We start from the raw sequence: 22,023 nt of genomic DNA on the forward strand, positions 1-22,023 counted from the left end.
TGTTCCACTTTCTGTTGCTGGAAGCATAAAAATAATTTGTGCTAATAAGAGGAAACCTATCTCTTTTCACTGGCCCTGAAATGACCTCTAATACTGCTGCACTGTTAACTGCTTCTAATGCAGCAAAATAGCTTCAGATGTTATTACAAATTTCAATAAAACTTGTTTTGAAACCCTCATCAGAATCTTCAAATTCTTACACTCATAGTCTGACAATGCCTACACTTATTTGGTAGTACATACAATTTTGATTGAAGAGCTGAATTTGTCAATAAAAGTCTTAATGGAACTAATCTTAACCAGTTTAATGAATAATTGAATGTTTTGGGTGAAACAACATGGATCAGAAAGCTGATAACTTTCATGCGCTTTTCTAATTCAGATATCCTTGCAAAATGCAGCCCCTGTGTTACAAGCATTTTTCATTAATTCTTTGATAATTCTCACAATTTTTACAAAATGAAGAACTATAGAAGGAAATGGGTGTTTTAAAAATGCAGTAATGAGAAAATAACCAGCTGCAGCTGCAAAATCTTTAGCTGCCGTGCTGCAGCTGCATTTATATTCCTACAATTTCTATCAAGCCCATCCCTGCTGAAATTAGGCATCAAAGGGCTAACATAAAGAAGCAGACAACCATTCAAGTACACGCCAATTTAGAATGCAATGCACATGTTTCTGGACTGAGTAGGGAAGCCACAAAAACTGGTGAGAACCCACATAGACACATTTAGAACATACAAACTGCACAGAAAGGCTCCAACCGACTACAGGAACCTTTTTGCTGTGTGCTGTGCTAACAGCTGCACAGCTATGTCAACTCACATCCAATTTTCTGTAATACAGGGAGTGCAGAATTATTAGGCAAGTTGTATTTTTGAGGAATAATTTTATTATTGAACAACAACCATGTTCTCAATGAACCCAAAAAACTCATTAATATCAAAGCTGAATGTTTTTGGAAGTAGTTTTTAGTTTGTTTTCAGTTTTAGCTATTTTAGGGGGATATCTGTGTGTGCAGGTGACTATTACTGTGCATAATTATTAGGCAACTTAACAAAAAACAAATATATACCCATTTCAATTATTTATTTTTACCAGTGAAACCAATATAACATCTCCACATTCGCAAATATACATTTCTGACATTCAAAAACAAAACAAAAACAAATCAGCGACCAATATAGCCACCTTTCTTTGCAAGGACACTCAAAAGCCTGCCATCCATGGATTCTGTCAGTGTTTTGATCTGTTCACCATCAACATTGCGTGCAGCAGCAACCACAGCCTCCCAGACACTGTTCAGAGAGGTATACTGTTTTCCCTCCTTGTAAATCTCACATTTGATGATGGACCACAGGTTCTCAATGGGGTTCAGATCAGGTGAACAAGGAGGCCATGTCATTAGTTTTTCTTCTTTTATACCCTTTCTTGCCAGCCACGCTGTGGAGTACTTGGACGCGTGTGATGGAGCATTGTCCTGCATGAAAATCATGTTTTTCTTGAAGGATGCAGACTTCTTCCTGTACCACTGCTTGAAGAAGGTGTCTTCCAGAAACTGGCAGTAGGACTGGGAGTTGAGCTTGACTCCATCCTCAACCCGAAAAGGCCCCACAAGCTCATCTTTGATGATACCAGCCCAAACCAGTACTCCACCTCCACCTTGCTGGCGTCTGAGTCGGACTGGAGCTCTCTGCCCTTTACCAATCCAGCCACGGGCCCATCCATCTGGCCCATCAAGACTCACTCTCATTTCATCAGTCCATAAAACCTTAGAAAAATCAGTCTTGAGATATTTCTTGGCCCAGTCTTGACGTTTCAGCTTGTGTGTCTTGTTCAGTGGTGGTCGTCTTTCAGCCTTTCTTACCTTGGCCATGTCTCTGAGTATTGCACACCTTGTGCTTTTGGGCACTCCAGTGATGTTGCAGCTCTGAAATATGGCCAAACTGGTGGCAAGTGGCATCTTGGCAGCTGCACGCTTGACTTTTCTCAGTTCATGGGCAGTTATTTTGCGCCTTGGTTTTTCCACATGCTTCTTGCGACCCTGTTGACTATTTTGAATGAAACGCTTGATTGTTCGATGATCACGCTTCAGAAGCTTTGCAATTTTGAGACTGCTGCATCCCTCTGCAAGATATCTCACTATTTTTGACTTTTCTGAGCCTGTCAAGTCCTTGTTTTGACCCATTTTGCCAAAGGAAAGGACGTTGCCCAATAATTATGCACACCTGATATAGGGTGTTGATGTCATTAGACCACACCCCTTCTCATTACAGAGATGCACATCACCTAATGTGCTTAATTGGTAGTAGGCTTTCGAGCCTATACAGCTTGGAGTAAGACAACATGCATGAAGAGGATGATGTGGACAAAATACTCATTTGCCTAATAATTCTGCACTCCCTGTACATTTCATATATAACGATAATGGACTGCTTAATCACACTAGGTCATTTCATTTTACTGTTATCCTTCCCTCAAATGTTTTAAAGGTGACCTTTTATGCTTTCCCTTACTTCCTGTTAGACATTGATACACTATATGGACACCTTCAGGAGTTGCTTGAGCAAGGAAACTTACGTCATGAAGCTCCTGGCCCACAGTTTTTGTGCTGATGTTAATGGAAGTTTGGAACTGAGTAGTTACTGAATCAGCAGAGCACAGATGAGTTTTATGCACTATAGTCCTCAGCACTTGGGAACTCCACTGCGTAACATTAGGTGGTCTGCCACTATGTGGCTGAGTTGCCTTGAGTATGCAGTGGTACCACATACAGTTTGTTGTGCAATATCTATGAAGGAAGAGATCGCACAAACTTGTTGTAATGATGACATTTTATCACAGTACTATGTACCTCTTTAGAACAGCGGTGTCAGAGCTAAAGGCCCGAGGGCAAAGACTCCAATCTGCCCATTGGACGCCTTCGGAAAATGTGAAGGAGGGCATAAACTTGGACTTTTAACTGTTTTATCATTAGTTTTACAGCATTTCCATGCCTTTTTTACTATTCCAAAGTAATTAAGTAATAGATGAACACTTAAATCAGAGAAAAGTTCATTTTTTATTATCTACTGTAGAGATTTCCTCATTCGTTACAACAACATTTATTTGTTGTAGAACACTGACATAGACGTACTATTGAAACTGCACTTCTTTTTTGAGATATCTCAGGGATTACATGCTTGGTTTACACTGACAGAATGGAGTCCAGCCCACTTAATATCAAAGTGGGCTGTTAGGGCCCATGATGTAACATGAGTTAGACATCCCTGCTTTACAATGACCCATTCTTTCACAAGCATATATAAAGGCAGGGTGCATAGCTGGCTGCTTGATTTTGCACACCTGTAGAAAATGGTGCTGAAAACATACTTTTGTCCATATAGCGTATGTAGATAGCAGTGAATGCTGAAATGAAATATGAAGATTCAATATTAAGTTACAGGTGAGCCCTGTTAGCCGAAAGCTCAGGGTTCAGTCCATTTAGTGCACTTTTTTGAGAGGGGATATCCTTAACACAGTCATTTCAGGTACACAGCTTAGGTTATAAGTGCAGAAGCCCAACCTAATTGTTTCCTTTTTCTGTTTTAAATCTTCTGTTTGTGATAGACAGCCAATCAGAATAAAGTAATATAAGAAGAACGAAGCTGAAAGATGAACAGAAGATGAGCTGAAGGTCAAAGGGCTAACAGAAGGTAAATAATGATTATTTTGATTTAAAAACCATGGAAATCTCCTCTAGTACAGCCCAAGAATAAAATTATGGAGTAGAAAATAACTGTAATATTTTCTTTTCAAAGGATTCCCTCATCCTGTCTTTATCTGGAGAATTTCAACACACAGGACTTTTATGAGTCAAAAAGGAATATTTTAGAACGTTTTATTTTATTTTTTAACTTTCAAGATGACAGTGTTGTAGAACACAGCAAGGTTTGTATTCTCCACACCATATCCCTCAAGATCCAGATGGTTTAAAACCGCTTTACAAACACATCTGGCGAAGCAGGGGGAAAAGTCGGGGTTTGTTATTGTAGGACTCCTCACCACAGGACTTATACTGTGCCAAAAAGCACTGAAGTGAAAAGGAAAGTGCAAACATATCAGGAAAGCTTTAAAAGCTTGCAGCTAGCTAAAGTGGGCCTTTATCAAGACAGCTACATGAGCTATTAAAAAGAGCAGGACAGCACAGAGGAGAGACGCAGCACAAATGTGAAAAGTCATCTCGTACCTGGCTGGAGTGTCACTCTGGAGAATCCTCAATCAGCAGCATCTCAGTGTTTTTTAAGGCCAGTGTGTCAGAAACTAGCTATTAGGAAAACCACACACACACACACACACACACACACACACACACACACACACACACACACACACACACACACACACACAGAGCAATGTCGAGTCCAGACCAAAGACAAATTCAGAAACATATAAGCCAAGAAATGAAATATGACTAAGACAGAGCAAACCAGGTCAGGTCTCTGCAGTATGTCTTCATTTAAGAGACAGCAGAACATTATTTGAGCTTCATGCTTGACAGAGACGAAGATGAATGAAAAATGAAAAAAGCTAAAATAACCATTCGGAACACCATCCCCCCTGACATTAGCAAAATACCAGCAGGACTCATATGACAGCCATGTAAACAATTTCAGTGACTGACGACGTCAAGTTGTAAACCTCGTACAGAGGTTTAAGTGTCTGTGACTCCCTAAATGCATCAAAACATCACTGCCATTCTTGATAATGCATTCTTCTGAATTGCAGCAAACTGGAAGCACAAGTTACATTTTCTTTATTTTCCATATGGTTCTTAGCTTTCTGTGCTACAACAAATCCCCCAAAGCTACAAAAGAAGGAAGCTTAGGGTGTTAATGACCCTGTGATTCTCCCTGCCTTGGTCAAATTACACGAAAGCTTTCTGGGTACAACAGGACATCCCATGCGGTGACTGTGTGATTCACAAGTCTCAGACAGCTCTTCCTCTTTTTTTTGTTGAAAAAATTGCAACAGTTGTGAAAAAAAATCCGTCAGTAAAGGCAGGGTATATGTGAGTAGTCCTGTGATGTAGTCATTTCATTACTTCAGTCTAACAACTATTTCTGGATAAAACAAAGAGAAACCAAAACTGAGCTCTTGGCCAGCTGCTGGGACAATCTAACCAGCAAATAGCTGTTTTAAATCATCAATTAAAAGTATTAATTGGCAAAATTAGTGAGCAAAAGTAGCTAAAATGTTTTGAGGCATTTATTTGGGCAGTTTAGAGAAGAAATGACACTTGGGAGAGTCAGTGAATGACAACTAGAGGTCAGTCCAATGCTAGTACTGGTGTCAGATTGATACTAGCACGATAGTAGGAACGATATTTTGTTTCAGTCCTGAAACACTGAATTGTGTTAAATAAATTATTGTTTATAAATGAAAAAATATATACCTCATGCACATGTGCATTAGAAAAATGTCTGAATCTTTTTTGTGTTGACCGTCTGTCACCTCTATTTTATTTGCCCTATGGCACATTTAAACAACGGAAGTTGACCCAAAGAGGCAAGCACATTTACATTCCAGGTCTCCAACAGTTTCAAAAATATAGTAAAAGCTGAGAGGTGTGTTTTGATTGTGTAAAGTAGAAAGAAAAAAAACTAAATAAAATCACAGTGATTTAGTGGTTTTTAAAATGGCTTCAGAATTTGCAAACTAATGATGATTCATCTCAAAAATCATGACACATTGCTCTCGCCGCTAAAAGCTGCCTTTACAGGTTAAAAATATCAGTATTGACAAAATTGGCCCTCTATTTACTTGGTCAGTAAGTAATTTTTTACGGCACTAAATTTGCAGTATTGCACAGCACTAAGGACAGCTAAATGCCTGGGTGAAGACTACGACTACAACCATCAGTAAGGGACATACCTTTATTTTGAAATCCTAAACGTTGCGTTGCGCGTTTGTGGTAATTCCCACTTAGTCAAAGTGATTTAAACAAACTGCTACACTTTGCCACCCTACTTTTAAATACTTTTACCGGACTACACAAGACATCTGCCGTAATTTGCTTGTTTTGAAAATGAGTCGCAAAGAATAGCGCCGTGCGGCAGGGGGCGGGAGAGACCTTCAAAGCTAGGCACGCTGTATTAATTGAGGCTATTCGCTAGTACGCGAATAGCCTCAACTGGTTTATTAACAATCCCTGACTTCCAACGACGGATAGTTGACAGTGGAGGTTTACAACCGCCCTTCTGCAAACGTCACCTCAAGAACTTTTTAACGACGTGATTGGTCAGGTTACAGCACCATTGCCAAATATTTCCCATGACACTTGAAGGCAGCAACCGTGGAATCCTAATTGGAGTCAGATTTTGAGCTCGAGGAGTGGCTTCGACTTGTGCTTCCCGAGACACCAGAGTCATCTTCCTCCCAGATGGACGAGTGAGTAGTAACGCTACTGTAAACAACCCGGTGGAAAACAAAACAAACACTTTGGAAGATTTTTGACTTGACTATTTTCTTTACCGAGCTGGAGCCATGTTTGTGGTGTATTCGCGGACTTCACTTTGAGGTAGGTGAAAGAAACATCTGGGAAGTTTTGGTGTCGTTTGGTCGTGGTGGTTAATTTCTAGAAACAGTCGTTTACACATTTAAGGTAGCTTTAGTCTCTGTGAGACCTTCATACGTTTGGACTGTATTAACTATGTCACAATAGCTTCTATAACAAGTGACACCGTCTGCCGTTCAGTCAGACAGGGGGCATGTGAGGGCTTGCTCAGGTTTAACTGACTCATTTCCAGCTTTCTAATACAGAATTTCCTAAACATGACCAAGGCTGTGTCATGAGTTTAGGGAAGAAATGTAGCGTGAGCCAGTACACGGACCAAACAAATGGTAGCTTTAGGTGTTAAATCGTAGCACAAAACCCCCCCAACAACAACAAAAATAAGTTTTGTTTTTTAAGTAGTGTATTGCTACAGCTTGGGCTACATGGTGAAACCCACTCAACTAGTTTAACATAAACAGTAATTACAGGGCAGGCAGCAGTTATGATGTTGAAGCTCAGTTTGCTATTTAAATAGGCTGCGACCCATTTTCCCATGTAGGGCTGGGTTTAAGTCTCTAATGATGGTTTCTGGTGAGCTTTCTTCAGGGGAAAAAGAAATAAAGAAGCTGTTAGCACTTCAGAGAGCATCACTTAATTGGAGAGAGATTGGCTGGGCGTATTTCTATGGAAATTATTTTTGGATGTCACTTTGAGCTCTTTTTTTTTTCTTTCTTTTTTCTTTTTTAATGCATGGGTGAGTAAGAGGCTTCCAAAGAGCAGCGGTGGGGTGGTGCTTTCGTTTGTAGTTGTCCACACTTTCTTTGCAAAATGCAGCAAAATTAGGAGGATTTGTTGTGTCAGCTTTTTTTGTATTATGGGAAATTAAAAGCAGTGGGCTGGGTTTTTTTTTTTCTTCTTTTTTTCAGGATGTTTTAAAAAATATTTATCACTGGATCTTCAGCAGAGAGCTGTGGTTAAAGGCTATGGAGCTGCTGCAGGACTGCACATTGCTCTTATAATTATTCAGAATTATAAAAATTCATATTTAAAGCAGCGTTTGACAAATGAGATCTAGATTTAGGCCAAACTGGGTGGAAAGTGAAAGAAAACTGGACTTATTTGGCTGCTCATTGTGATCAGTTTTGGTTTTACTGTGCTGCACTTCCTCCTGATTGTCATTTACTGTAATGGAACATTGCACATGTATAGTGCTTGATCTTGAATGTTTTCCAGTCAGCTGATTTTTTTTCTTCATTCTACTCTCAAGAAAATCTGATGGCTTTTTTTTTCACCCCCTCTTCTTTTAGGCTTTAAAAAGTAAAATCTCAGTTTGACAGTTATTGCTAAAAGTGCGACGCAGAACCGACTTTTAAGTTTGCTCTCGATTGTTGGCAGACGTCATGGTCCCTGCATCGGAAACGACTTTCCCTTTGGGATCCGTGTGCACTGCAACACTGTCAAAACTTTAGAGCGCATGATGATGCTTTCACCCAAAAAAAGAGGGGGAAAAAAGGAAAATGGTGCAGTCAGCTGGAGTGCCTTCTCTGAAAACAGTTCAGTCAGTGAATGAGGTCATAGGATAAATGGATCCATTCAGGCCAACAGGGAGGCAAACAAGCCTAGTACAGCTCAGTATGTGCAAAATAGGTCAAAAATCAAGAAAAAGAGCATCAACGGCAGCATGATCAGAAAGACAGGAGGTGTGAAACTAGTAGTTGGATTTCGAGTTTCTGTTTGGACACGGTCTTGGGAACTGGGCATGAGGAACATGAGCACTTTCTCATTGTTTTGAATGTGAAGGGATTTTTCTTGGCATACGATTGACACTGAGTAGGTGAACATCATTTTGAACGCAGTAGCGTGCCCATTGCATTGTGTGCACTGCTCATGACAAATCCCCAGTCATTTTTTTTAAGCATGAAAATCAAAGAGCATGCCACAGAGCAGTGGTACCCAATGCAAGCTCTTCCCCTTTGAGACAGTGTCTGTGTATTCTGTTTATTTACCACATATTGCAACTTGAAGAGAGATCGCTATTGCTTTGAACAAGTACGTGAACTGACAGCTTCCACAGAACTCCTGGCAGCATGTGCAGCTATGAAAATAATTAAATTATAAAGCTCTGCTGATTCAATTGTCTCCCCATCTGTGTCTCGTCAAACACCCTTGATTGATTGTGTTAGTTTTTGCTTGTGAGTTGGTTTTTGTTTTTGTTTTTTTCTTTACATGTGTGCATGACAGTGAGTGTTTTCTCTTGCACCTCAGCTCTGGTTTCCAGATAAGAGGTGGGACAGAGAGAGTGCGACAGCTGAACCCATGCATAGCAGCATGCGGGCGTTCTCCATGAATCGGTTGCATGTATATTTCGTGTCAGTTAGTTCCCAGATTTTTCTTCAAAACAAAAAAAGCTTGGTTCACCTTGAGCCGAGGAGTTGACAGGAATACATAATGTGGTTCAGTCTCTGGCTCCTTATAGGACTGCTTGGCTGACTGTCATGTTTGGCAGCTTTGCTCTGCAATGTGCATACGACAGAGAGCATTTACTCCATGTGCGCCTCAGGTAGGCTTGTGTTTGCATTTACTTAAACTGTGCCATGCTTTTGTGCCGTTCTCTCTGAATATAAAATCAGAGAGATTAGAAGAACACGACTGAAGAGTAATGGAATAATCCACATTATTTGGCGTGGAGTGATAAGTGCTGAAAATCTGAATGCTGACACGCGTAAGAGCTTCCATACTGAATGGCACAATTACCTCAATTTGAAGTTACAGCTAATTAAATGCTTTACTTTTTTTCCACAATAGTAGTAACAATAATAATACTACTACTAATAATAATAATAATTAAGGAAAGAATCACTCACATTTGTATTTATCATTAGTTTATCTGCTTTGTTTGTGTCTGTGTCAGTAACATGAGACCTGATTGGCTAGCTGATGACAGATTCTGGATGGCCCACAGGAGGTCCTCCTGAGCCACGGTGTAAATATTTCATGGCAGGACCGAAATAGTTGTGAGAAAATGAACCTGATTACAAAGCTGTGCTGTCATGTTGTTGACTCTGACTCTCATGTTTAGCTCTGCATGTAACTGATATAGTATATGACATATATTTTGGGAAACGGCGTAGGGTAGAGACATAATTGAGCTGCATGCACAAGCCCAGTCAAACCGGTTTGCTACTGGCATATTTTCCTTTGAATGAATTCCATTCTGTGTGTTCAGCAACAGCTAGCATGCAGGTAAATAAAACAACCTGATAATGGAGATTTTCTTTTACTTTGAAGTCATAGCCATAGATGAGAAGTAGCAGGATAATAATTTATATATTATTATTTCTACATAAGTAACTCATAGCTAATTAGGAGAATTTTACTAATGCATTTTCTTGTCTAATACATTTCTACGTGCACCAACGTTCACCTCTTTGTATAACAATTGACCTGGCGTTTGGTCAGCTGAGGTGGTGGCTTTAAAGTCACATGGCTTGCTCTAGTGATCGTGGACAAGGATGAGGAAATGTCCACCCCAGAGGGCACTTTGGTCCAGCCTTCTTAATTCAGACAAGTGGATTTCTTCGGATCCGCAACAGCTGAGATACGAGAAGCTTTGGTTAAGGGATTGTGAAGGGGTGTGAATTTATTTTTGACTTTCCGTACCTAATACATCTCTATGCTGTCCACTGTGGGATTTGCCAAAAGAAATCACAGAGTCATTCTAATAAAAGATGACGTGTCTTATTAAAATGAACACTATTGTCCAGGTAAAACATTTTTTATATGTTAATAGTAGAATGTGTGTACATCCAGACTGCATGCTGCAGAATGATTATTTCATGCGGAGTCAAGCAAATAGCCTTAGGGTTCACTAGAGCCACTTAAAGTGACTATAATTACCTCGCAGGTCTGGCCTAATTGGAAGTGACACATACCATCAGGTGGATTAGATGTGCAGGTTACCAATGGCTAAGTGAGAAATATAACAATCATTTGAACATGCCAGCCTCGCGGACTGCTCTAACTTAAATCATATCAGCTCTGTAACAGCCTGCTGTTAATCCGTCTTCACCTAAACAAAAGGTCTCCCAGCCTTTCACCTGGCCATCGAGGTCGACGTGAACGCTGAGAGGATTAAGTCCTTTGTTTTGCTGCTACGAGTTAGCGGGGCGCACGCAGGGAAGGCGGCCTATCCGTGGGGGTTTTCTTTATTTCTTTGAAATTGAGACACCGTAGCTGTGTGCGTTATGTGTATGCACGCGAAGGTAGAGAAGATAAAGGGTGCAGTGCTGAACGAGCTGGGGTTGCTCCTGAGAGTCATTGAGAAGCTTGAAATGTCTGTTGTGTCAACTTGTCTCGAGTGCATCAGAAGGGGAAGAGGCGACAGGTATGTGAGCCAGGGTATTGGATTGTCACTTGTCTTTGACCGGGAGCAACAAAATGTCCAGTTACATGTCAGAAAGCATGTTAATATACAGGAAACACTGTGGTACTCTGAGGTCCTACATTGTACACATACGTCTCAACAGCTTACAGTTAGTGTTTTTGTGGAATTTAAAGTCTTCAACATATTGTAAACAATAAAGACATCCTTTTTTTTTAATGCATTAGTGCTTTAGTAAGAAAAGGTTTAGTTTATTTACATTACTTTTAACCTTTTGAACGAACATCTCTGCTCTCTAGCTGAGATTAAATACTTCTATTCTTGTAACCAAAGTGTGCTCAAGTAGCCATGGAACATTCAGAAGAGGAAATGTCTAAGTTTAGAAAGTAAATGCAGCACATCACAGATGAAGATATATTAGTTTGTTTGTTTGTTTATTTATTTATTTTAATGAATCCTATGAAACCACATTTTGCCATTCATAAATTACTTGTTAATTCCTGAATGGAGCAACCTAACAAACCAAATAGTATTGCAGACAACACAGCAGAATGTGGTTTCATTTCCTCAGAGGGGGTTGAGGGGGCGGGGGATAACTGGTATGGTCTCTTTGGGGGATGGGGTCACAAGTGTGCAAGGGTAATTATAAACCTGTGATTGTTCTGATTAAAAAGAAATGCCTGCATGTGTGTGCTTTTCCTGTGGCAGACACACAAATTTTAACCCAGTTCATGAAAGTAAACCGCTTTGTTTTAATGCAGAGCAATATTACTGTTCCTCCAAATTTAGTATCAATCAACAAGTCAAGTCATGTTAATGCTGTAGTTGTGAAACTGTAGCAGCCGTGCATGACTGGATTTGTTTTACAAATTTATTGTGCATTTGCTCATGACAGATTTTTTTTCCCCTCTCGGTTTTGTTTCATTGACAGTTTTGAAGCTGAAAAAAGTAAAAGATGATTGAGAGTGCAAAAATGTTAGACCTTATTAGTTTAGCTAATGTCATGGTTAAATGTAAAGTACACGTTGTCATTTCAGGGTAAATGTGGCAGTTTAGGAGTTGGACAGGAAATGCTTGGTCCTATTTTGGAATCATAGTTGTTGGGTCTGGTTTCACAGGCTGGAGGTTTGGTTTTTTTTGGGGGGTTTTTCCTGCTTCTCATTTGGAGTTTCTCTTTCTTGTGTTGTGTGGTAATTCGACTGTTAAAAAGGGATCTCCACAGTGAGCCAGTGAGATGAGTTCATGTGTTAGGTGAGTGATCTAACCTCCAGGTTATTTGGCCCTGTTTCAAAACACAGATGATCTCTCCGCGGTGGCACTTTAGCCTATTTCTTTGTAGTAAAGGACATTCGTGCAATTTAAAAAGTGGTTGTTTCAGATTTTGCTTGAACAATTTGTCAATTTGTTGTTAAGTCACTTCAGAAAGGTTTTTGCTAAATGTGATCTGTTGAATAATTCAAACAACCAAAATGGAATTTTTGGCATCTTTTTTCCCCTCGCTGGCAGCAGATTCTCTTAAATGATAATTTTCTGCTCTTTTACATCATTTTTGAGTAGATGAATATTTTTTTCTAATATGCTAGGAAATTGATTGGTTAATCAAAACCTAGTCAAGAGTAATCCGTTTTACCGGTAGTAATTTGGAAGAAAAAAAATCAGTACCGTACATTTGAATGGATGAGTGTGTCCACACTTATGTTCGGGACTGTGGACGTGACAGAGTATTGAGTTGTAGTTTTGTGGCTCAGCATGAGTAAGGGGGAAGGGGAGAATTATAGCTGATTTGTCATCCTTCTGATTTAGTAAGGTATTTCAGCCTTGTGATTAAACACACTGTGATTTCTCGCCTGGTCCCGCCTCCCTGCAGGATGGAGTCATCATGTCTGGACCTGGCTCTGGAAGGTGAGCGGCTCTGTAAGACCGGGGACTACCGAGCGGGTGTGTCCTTCTTTGAGTCTGCCATCCAGGTTGGAACAGAGGACCTCCAGATCCTCAGTGCCATCTACAGCCAGCTGGGAAATGCCTACTTTCACCTTCAAGAGTATAATAAAGCTCTGGAATACCATCGGCATGACCTCACACTCACCAGGTGAACATTTTTAAAATATGGTTGTTAAACAAATCAACCTAATCTCTTCATTTTTAAGTCTTTTGAGTTGATTGTACAACTGTTTTGACCTTGGTCAGCCTACACACACACACGCGCACACACGTATAGTCTAACAATACATTCAGGATTAAGTGCTACAACTTTTTTTTTTTAATCACTATATCTCCCCTCCTTGATTAAACTGCTAAACTAGACTCCAGCGTATTACTGCTTGCAGCTGCAAATTACTTTCTTGCCTCTTGTGTTTTCTATCTAATACACATAAGGAATACACTGATATTCCAATCTAATTATTTCCTAATGCTTATTTTTTTTATTTATTTTTTTTAAATCTTCATTACAATCCCAGAACAATTGGAGATGAAGTTGGAGAGGCCAAAGCCAGCGGTAACCTTGGAAACACATTAAAGCTTTTAGGACGGTATGATGAAGCAGTGGTTTGCTGCCAAAGACATTTGGAAATCACGAGAGCCATATATGATAAGGTGGGTAATGTTTTATTTATTATTTCAACACAGGCGGAGCATCTCCCAGCTGTTTTTTATTTCAGCAACATAAGATTAAATTATTTTCACTGTTTTGTCATTTAGTCTGTGACTAAATTGCTCATATACTTTGATTAGCATAAATGGATCCAAATTTGTTACAACTGTACCACGTAACGTGCTGTGGAGCCACAGAACACTTCGCGCACACGTGACGACTGCATTGACTCGGTGTACCAGCATCTAGAATAGTTCTGCAGGCTGCATGCAAGCACCAAAGTCTGGTGTCTGTGTATTTTAAGTATGTAATTACAGCGCCGGTCACTCTGGTTTCCGTCTGTGAAAATCTGTTGTGCGTGTTGTAGGTCGGGCAGGCTCGAGCGCTGTATAATTTCGGAAACGTTTACCACGCCAAGGGCAAGAGCATCTGCTGGAGCGGAGCAGAGCCAGGAGAGTTTTCAGAGGAGGCAAGGATAGCCCTGAGGAAAGCTGCGCAGTACTACGAGTGAGTTGGCATCACTGTTTACCTCTAAGCATTGATTTTGCTTTGTTTACTGCAAAGGTCCCAATGAGATATGACTAAGACGCTGAACTGTGCCACGGTTGGAAGTTGCTTAAAAAATGAGCTTGCCAGAATGGATTAGATATAGAGCTTAAGACAGCTCTGAGGTGCTAGGGTGGTGTATGGTGTTTGTAATAAAGTTGTTTAATAATCATTTCCATTGCCTCACATTTCACTGACTAACATCAATTTCTTTGCATCAGTGGCAGGCGATATTTATATAACTGAACAGTTTGGAGTGGCATTGAAACTGTTGTGTCCCATGCAGCTCTAATCAAAATTGTCATTTTTGATTGTTTGCTGTTATTTCATTATGCAATGACCACCATGCACATGTAGACCAAGACGATTTGTAGAAAAAATGGTATGTAATCTTCCACTGATCCATTCAAATGATTTAAAAAAAACAAAACGCACACAAAAAATAAACTGTTGCTAAAGTTACTTAAGTTGTTGGGTGGTTGTGCTATCAAGATGTAGGTCATAAGATGGTCCATCAAGAGTTTTTTTTTTTTTTTTTTTTTTTAGTAGCAGACAAGCTCCGATTGGCATTAAACCCAAGTCGAAGCAAATCTTCGTCTGGCTGTCCAGTGGCCGGCCCAGACTGATCAGTTTCTTGTTGACGACTAGAAAAACAAAAGGAAAAGTGTCTTTTTGTCAAATCTCAGTCAGTCATCACAGAATCACCCAGGAAACCTAAGACAACAGCCATGTGTTTCTGCCACAGTTTTCAATTATAAGTGAGCATCTTCTTGTTATTGTGAACAAAGAGCAAACCTGCACCTGGTGACGGAGCTAGGCGATCGAGCGGCCCAGGGTCGTACCTACGGGAACCTTGGAAACACTTACTATCTGCTAGGAGACTTTGAAAACGCAGTAGCTGCACATGAAAAGGTAGGTGCCGAAGTACTCACAACGCTCTTTGATGCTTGTTTAGGAGCTTGGCCAGTATTGTTATGATGCTTAACTCATTCTTTAATAAGATAAGAGTAACATGCACCCTTTTTATTCGATAGCGCCTTCTCATTGCTAAGGAGTTTGGGGATAGGTCTGCTGAGAGGAGGGCCCACTGCAACCTTGGCAATGCACACATATTCCTCAAACAGTTTGACGTGGCGGCCGGTCATTACAAGTGAGGCTCATCATCTTTCTCACTTCATTTGTGGCATGACAGAAAAAAAGTCTGCTGAAAGCACAGTTTTTACTTTTAGGGCTTCTCTTTGTTCTCCTCTTTGTACCATAAATGCTACATTAAAACCTTTTACACATGAACAGACAGCTATAAATGAGTTGGAGAACAAGAATCAGATTAAACCTAAGTGATTTACACTGGAGGATGAGTTCATCCCAGCAGCTTAGGAGGAGTTTTTTTTGGCTGCACTTCCTCCCTAGTTTTTATGAGCAGCATAGTATTTTTTTTAATGACTTACTTACAGGAACACTGTCAAATGTTGTAACTTGTCAGTCTGTCATTCCAGCACTTCCTTGACATGGATGTCCTTGGAAAATGAGAACAGAAAAGAGCAGATAACAATCATTGTCCTGCACCCGCCCTAGAGATTCTTTGACCTTCCTCCTCTTCTCTTTCACCCTCAGGAGGACTCTGCAGCTGGCCAGGGTTTTGAAGGACAGAGCTGTGGAGGCTCAGGCCTGTTACAGTCTGGGAAACACCTACACGCTACTGCAGGACTATGAGAGAGCTATCGATTACCACCTCAAACATCTGGTCATTGCTCAGGATCTTAGCGACCGGTATACCACTGAAAGCCTTTTGTTGTTGTCAGCTTTGCTGCCAAACTGTCCTCAGAAGTGTAATCAGATTGTGCACTTAACATGTGGGTGGCCGCTGTGGTGTTAAAACAAACATCCAAAAGCAAAAAGTCCCAAGGAGCAGCATTTACAGTCATTTCATGTTGTAATTGGTTAAGTGTTTATAGATGATCTTTATATAAAGGCTCTGCAGGATATTTGGGAACAATGGTTATTTTATAATGTGCAAATGTTGTTTTTTGTTTTGTGTTCTTTTTTTTTGAGGGGGGTTGATTTTCTTTTTAGTCTTGTAAAAAGATGTAAAAGGGTTTAAAATAGGCGGTGCTGAGTAAATCTTGTAGAATGTTTTTTTGTTTTTTGAAACTAGCTGTCATTAATATGTATAGATTTTAGCAAATTGTGTGTGGAAATGTTAAATACCCACTATTGTTGTGAAATACACATGACCTAATTTTAGTCTCAGCTGTTGTAATTGCAGTGTGTGATAATTTGATGTATGACTACCCGTTATTGCATAATTTCACATGAAGTTACTCAGACTGTTCTGTCTTGCTGCAGCGTCGGTGAAGGAAGAGCTTACTGGAGTCTAGGAAATGCCCACACAGCCCTGGGGAATCATGAGCAAGCCATGCAGTTTGCTGAGAAACATCTAGAAATTGCCAAAGAGGTGACTGTTTACAGTTTTCCTGCTCTTTTAGGAGTCTAGGCAGTAGTTTTATCGGGCCACACCTCCATCTGCTGGTTGAGTAGGGAACAACAGGAAATAATTGCATATGTATTTGTAAAGCCAGATGTAGAAATAGAAATATATCGTATGCTCACAGTAAACTGTAATGTTGTCATTGGTGCAGACCGGAGATAAAAGTAGCGAGGCCACCGCCAGGATGAACTTGTCAGACCTACGGTTGGCTGTAGGCCTCAAGTCCAACCCAAACTTTCATCCCTTCCTCTTCGGCAACACCAATGCAAATAGCTCTGCTCTGACAGGATGCTACCAGGGTTACCCCAGCATACCAGGTAAATCTGGACTTTGTTAACCAGTTCATTTTTACACTTCTGCATGTGTGTAAATGTGCATGAACAAGAGTCGAGTCCTCTTTAACACCAAACCCATGCTGTTAAGATTCAGAAATCCATTTGCTTGTGTCCTGTAGCTTTATGCTGTGATGCTTCACTGAATCATTGTTTTTCCAGAAATGTGGCCACACTGGCTAATTTTTTTAAAATTTTTGTTTCAGGGACCAAGTATGCATCCTTGAACAGAAGTAAAGAAGAGAACTTGGATTACAGTCCAATTTCCCCCAAAAGTCAAAGGGGAGATTTGCCGACACACCCGGTACGTAAAACTAACTGTGCTCAGTCTTATTTCAAAACTGGCCATAACAAATGAAATGGTCCAAACTCCTGAGCTTTAAATTAGGCTAGCCTAATTTTTAGTTTTATTAGTTTTACTATATTCACTATTTTTAGGAGACAAAGTGGAACAGAGTAACAAAAAACAGCTGTTCTGACAATGAAAACACATTAAATACAAAAAAAAAGAGTTAATTTTACATGAAAAATGGTCTGCAAAGAATGGTACTTTCTGCTCTGTTCACCCAGCCTGTGCTAGGTAAAAAAAAAAAAAGACTGATCTTGTAATTCTGTCAGTAAGAAAGTCGTATGTTCTGTGTGTTTTTATATATACAGGACTGGGGGGAAGATGCGTTCTCTGGGTCTTCAAAAAACAACTCGGTCAAGGCTTCCAGTAAGCTTTTCCCCTTCCCCTGGACAAAAAGCAAAAGGCAGAAGGATGACAAATCCTCTCTGGAAGACCAGCACAAAACCTGCACCAAGGACACGGAGCCTGAGCTGGAAGCACCAGTGCCTCAGAAGGTATGTGTAAGTTAAAGCAGGCAGAAAGACGTAACCCACTTAAAACATTCTTGGAATCCTCGCTGAGCTTCTGGTCAGTGATGATTCAGCCTAAAACTTCAAAGTGAGCATGTAGCCTGTGACACAACCTCACGCAGATGCCTTCCCACAAAAGCGTTAATGCTGTGGGAGGAAGTTTCTGTGTAGCAGCATGGAGTCATAGTTTCTGTCTTATGTTCATTGTTGTTTTTCTTCCTACTGCTTCCAAGTACTTAAAGGGAAACGGTTTGTCTGTACAATACCGAGTCTGTTAAAATACAGGCTGTTTCAGATTTAAGTGAATTTGTAGCAAAATGTAACACTTGTAGTAATAAACTGTAAACTAGTGAATCTAAGCTTTTGTCCTCTGTGCCTGCAGCTGTCTTGGAGTATGTTGATATCATAAGACAAGAAAAATTGCTACACAAAAAAGGGGCTTTCTTTGTAAACATCATCCACTCTGCTGCTAGTACAATTATCCCAAGTTGTGATTGGTCAGATGCTGCTAGCAGCACTCTGGGAAACCCTGGGCTAAGTTGATGAGCTCATAACCAGTTATATGTAACTGCTTATCCTGATTCAAAGATATCCTATGTATGTTGAACTCGCTTTGTAGTACAGGACCCTCACCAGATGAAATTAGATGTGCCACCTCATTTATTCTAGGGAGTATTTTTAAATCTTCTTTAAGGGGGGGGGGAGGGGAGTGCCACTTGTTTACAGTTTCTTTTCCTAATTATATTACTTATTATTATTCGTAATTGAATTATTATACACCCAAATTCCATTGGATAGATTCATCGGGAAGAGCATCCGGTATAAACCTCTGTTAACTCAAACATGTGAAGCTACCTGCTGTGGTTACCCCTTGTGACAAGAGAGCAGCCGGAAGTAGCGCAGTGTTCAGAGAATCTGTTGTATATTCAACTGCATCGCAGTTAGTGTAACAAACTGTGTGCACCAGATGAAGAAAGGCTGTGTTAACAAAGGAAGCCGAAAACCACTCAGGATACTTATCTTATTGTACTCATAGCTGTTTATAGTATATTAATGCATAAGTATCAGCAAACATCTACTCCACTCTCCGCCAGAGTGTAAAGGTTAATCTCTTGTCACACTTGCCTTTTTAGTCAGTTTTGCCTCTAAAATGTTGGAAAATAGAGAAAGTGTTCATCAAAATTTCCCAGAACACAAATGGCATCTTTATTAAAATGATTTAATTTTCTGTCAAAGGTCAAATTAACTAATTGTTTTAGCTTTACTGTTTTGTTTGTTTGAGTACCTCCGTTATCTGCAGCATTTTCTGTTGTTATTAAACCTGCTTCATTATTTATTTATAGATGTTTAATGTTTTTGTAGCCAGAAACACGGGACACTATCAGCGAGGACAGCTTTTTCGACGTCCTTTCTCGTTTCCAGGGCAACAGAATGGACGAGCAAAGGTGTACACTGGATGGCAACAGCCATCTCCCTGCCCATCCCTCTCCCTCCTCCGTCCCACCTGTAGCTGAAAAGAAATGTGAGTCAGTCTTGTGTCCTTACTGATGTTCACGCCATATCTAGAAAGGTGCCAGGTAATATACGAGTGAACTACAGCGAAGGCGCTCCCAGTGCTGGCGTATTGTGGTGTGAATGTCACAGAATTATCCTTTTACATGTTGAATGTTGCTTTTCCTCATGGCAGAGATGACCTTAAGTGATTCTCCACCCAAAAAGCTATATTTGTGGTTTTATCCTTCAGTGAGCACAGTGGCGTTTATGAGCCTTTTTGTTATCATTGCACTCGTCTGTAACGGCCATGAGTCCCAGCTTATCACACCCGACAGTCTCTATGAAGGGCAAATTCTTTTCAGCCAGCTTTCAAACCTCCGAGGAATATTTGAAGCGGCACACTTCATTTGGGTGGAGGATGGCTTTAAGATACGGCCCTCTTTTGACGTGTACAAAGTCAAGAGTAAATGTTGGATTGAGTAGCTAATTGCCCAACTAACAGTTAACTCACTTCCATTGGTTACTCAAACACATAATAATTATGTCTGCTTGTAGCTGTTTCAGAGAGCGAACGACTATACCAGGATCCTGGTCATTTCCTGGAGCTGCTGGCCAGCTCCCAAGCCCGCCGTCTGGACGACCAACGGGTCAGCATGACCCCTTTTCCTGGCTTACGTGTCAACACCTCCAACCAGCCTTGTACACCCTCCACCTCCAACACAGATCAAGTCCAGTCACAAGGTAAAGAATGCAAGGAAAAGCCCATTTTTATCCTTTCATTACTCCCCATAATATCACGTAAAGGGTTTCTGGTTTTCTTCCTAGTCCCAGTCCCCACTGCAAATACTACTCGCACACCCTCCCTGTACGGTCGTCTCGAGGCCAGTTCTGAGCAGCCCGAGGGGGATGATGTCTTCTTCGACATGTTAGTCAAATGCCAGGTAAAGAAAATTCATTGCATCATGTCCTGCCTTGTACATGCCCTTAAAGTTTTCCATGTGATAACACTTAGATTCTGGGTCCATGAATTTAGGTCCCAGGAAGTAGCTTCGATAATTTGAACATGGTTGGATAATTCAGGATTATTTATACTAAACAAGAGACTGCTGTACACAGTCTTCCCATGCTGACTGTGCTCCAGGTTAAACAAGGCATTGCCATTTCATTGAAAGTGCAGGGCAGTCCTTCTTAATTGGCACCATACTACCCAGTTCATTCCACGAAATATCCAAGACAAAAAGGGACTCATGTATGTACTTTTCAACCAAGTTGGGTATTTGAAAAGTGAGTTAATGTCTAGGTGTGATAGGCAGTGTAATGCAGTCAAGTGAGAATTTTCATGGGCTATGGCGTGGCAGGCCTCCCAGCCAAAACAATCTACTGGACCTCAGAATAGAAAATATTAGGCCACTCATTTCTAATTTTTATCAGTTTCCATGCTGCACCACTACCCTGGAAATGAGTTTCCTCACTTACCAGTTTCTGCTTTATGCCTAATAAAGTATAATCAGGGGTTAATCAATTCTGATACGTGCAAAGCATCACTAAACACTTCAGTTGGTATAATTTAACTCTCGATTGTGTTTTAGGGTTCCAGACTGAATGACCAGAGGTGTGCTGCTCCACCACCTACAACTAAAGCATCGACTGTTCCTGATGAGGATTTTTTCAGTCTCATCCTGCGTTCCCAATCCAACAGGATGGAGGAGCAACGGGTTCCACCTCCCTCTGGAGTAAACCAGTCCAAACTAGGCTGACGCTGACCAGCCGGGGTTTTTTTTTTTTCATATTAAATGAAGTAACAAGCTCTGGCGTTTTGCTTTTGGGTTTGTTTGTTTTTTGTTTTTTTACATTTAAGGAGAGTTTGTAACCTGTAGGAATTCCTGCCTTTTTGGACTGCCCTGACTGATTTCCTGTGCGATCAGGAAGAATACAAAGCAATCCTGCGAGGAAGTCAAGCTCTCAAAACTGGCATCGTGACTTAAAAATCATGTGAAATTTATGATTACAAGACTTGGGAATTTATTTTATTGAAAGGTCACAACTTTTTTTTTTTTTTAAATATTGGTGATGTCACTGGTTGGCTGCTTATATAAGAGACCTCTCTACCAGTGATGTCTGTTTACTCTGGAAGTTTGCATAAAGTCACTCCTGCAAACAGATGGTTGTAGTGGTCACTGGTGGCTGGATTATGTATCCCAAAATCATAAGCCAAAAAGAAAATAATGGATTTTGGCTTCAGTTTCAAGGCTTCAAGTTGGACGGCATATTCGATGAAAGGAAGATGCATTAAAGCAGCGTGGAGTGTGTGTGTGTGTGTGTGTGTGGTCTGTTTACAACTTCATTAAATGCAAGAATGGAACATCTTTGTTTGAATTGATCTCTGACCTCTCCAGCAGTAATTTGTCAAAGGAGCTCAACTCTTCTCTTGGGAAATAATCCACTGCTACAGCACTGTGGAGCCATATACAATATCTGCTTGCGGATATTGCTTTTAAAGACACAAAAGACTTAATTATTTTACTGTGCTGACAGATGTATGGGTTGTCTTATTACCGTGAAATGAAATGGGATTTTTTTTTCTTTTTGAATTGTAACAAGATTTTACAGAGGATTAACTAATGTGAAGGGTAAAACGCTACAATATTAGCTTTTATACTAATACCTTCTCCTGATGATGGGGAAATAAAATCTTTTAATACACATTTCAACTTATTCATTGAACCTTGATTTATTACCTAGAATTTGCAACTTCCAGTATGATGTGCTTGATTTAAAAACAACATTTTCATACAG

The 22,023-nt window shown here is 40.3% G+C and overlaps 1 protein-coding gene across 3 annotated transcripts; it reads left to right on the forward strand.

Annotated features, from left to right (window-relative positions):
- The first annotated feature begins 6,027 nt into the window (after nucleotides 1-6,027).
- On the forward strand, nucleotides 6,028-21,922 carry LOC102211507 (G-protein-signaling modulator 2-like). 3 transcript variants are annotated; one of them, XM_005736959.2, is made up of 16 exons: nucleotides 6,028-6,429; nucleotides 6,518-6,559; nucleotides 12,784-13,005; nucleotides 13,376-13,511; nucleotides 13,877-14,016; nucleotides 14,844-14,967; nucleotides 15,090-15,205; nucleotides 15,670-15,825; nucleotides 16,402-16,510; nucleotides 16,695-16,860; nucleotides 17,082-17,179; nucleotides 17,533-17,718; nucleotides 19,096-19,255; nucleotides 19,783-19,968; nucleotides 20,053-20,168; nucleotides 20,817-21,919. In XM_005736959.2, the coding sequence occupies exons 1-16, from the start codon at nucleotides 6,422-6,424 to the stop codon at nucleotides 20,982-20,984; spliced, it is 2,133 nt and encodes a 710-aa protein (XP_005737016.1). In that variant the 5' UTR covers nucleotides 6,028-6,421; the 3' UTR covers nucleotides 20,985-21,919. The 3 variants fall into 3 exon arrangements, with proteins under 3 accessions (XP_005737016.1, XP_005737017.1, XP_005737015.1); XM_005736960.2 differs by lacking the exon at nucleotides 6,518-6,559 and having other exon boundaries at nucleotides 6,029-6,429; XM_005736958.1 differs by lacking the exons at nucleotides 6,028-6,429; nucleotides 6,518-6,559 and adding an exon at nucleotides 10,695-10,919 and having other exon boundaries at nucleotides 20,817-21,922.
- The last annotated feature ends 101 nt before the right edge of the window (nucleotides 21,923-22,023 follow it).

Source organism: Pundamilia nyererei, unplaced genomic scaffold (assembly GCF_000239375.1).
Source record: "Pundamilia nyererei isolate P.nyererei 1_Seehausen unplaced genomic scaffold, PunNye1.0 scaffold00072, whole genome shotgun sequence".
Classification (NCBI taxonomy): Eukaryota; Metazoa; Chordata; class Actinopteri; order Cichliformes; family Cichlidae; genus Pundamilia; species Pundamilia nyererei.

Bases quoted from the DNA above. Each gene is read 5' to 3' on its own strand.
- LOC102211507 (XM_005736958.1), top strand. From the start codon at position 10,780: ATGTGTATGCACGCGAAGGTAGAGAAGATAAAGGGTGCAGTGCTGAAC. The intron at 15,826-16,401 runs GTATACCACTGA...GTCTTGCTGCAG, and splicing joins GCTCAGGATCTTAGCGACCG to CGTCGGTGAAGGAAGAGCTT. The intron at 17,180-17,532 runs GTACGTAAAACT...TTATATATACAG, and splicing joins GAGATTTGCCGACACACCCG to GACTGGGGGGAAGATGCGTT.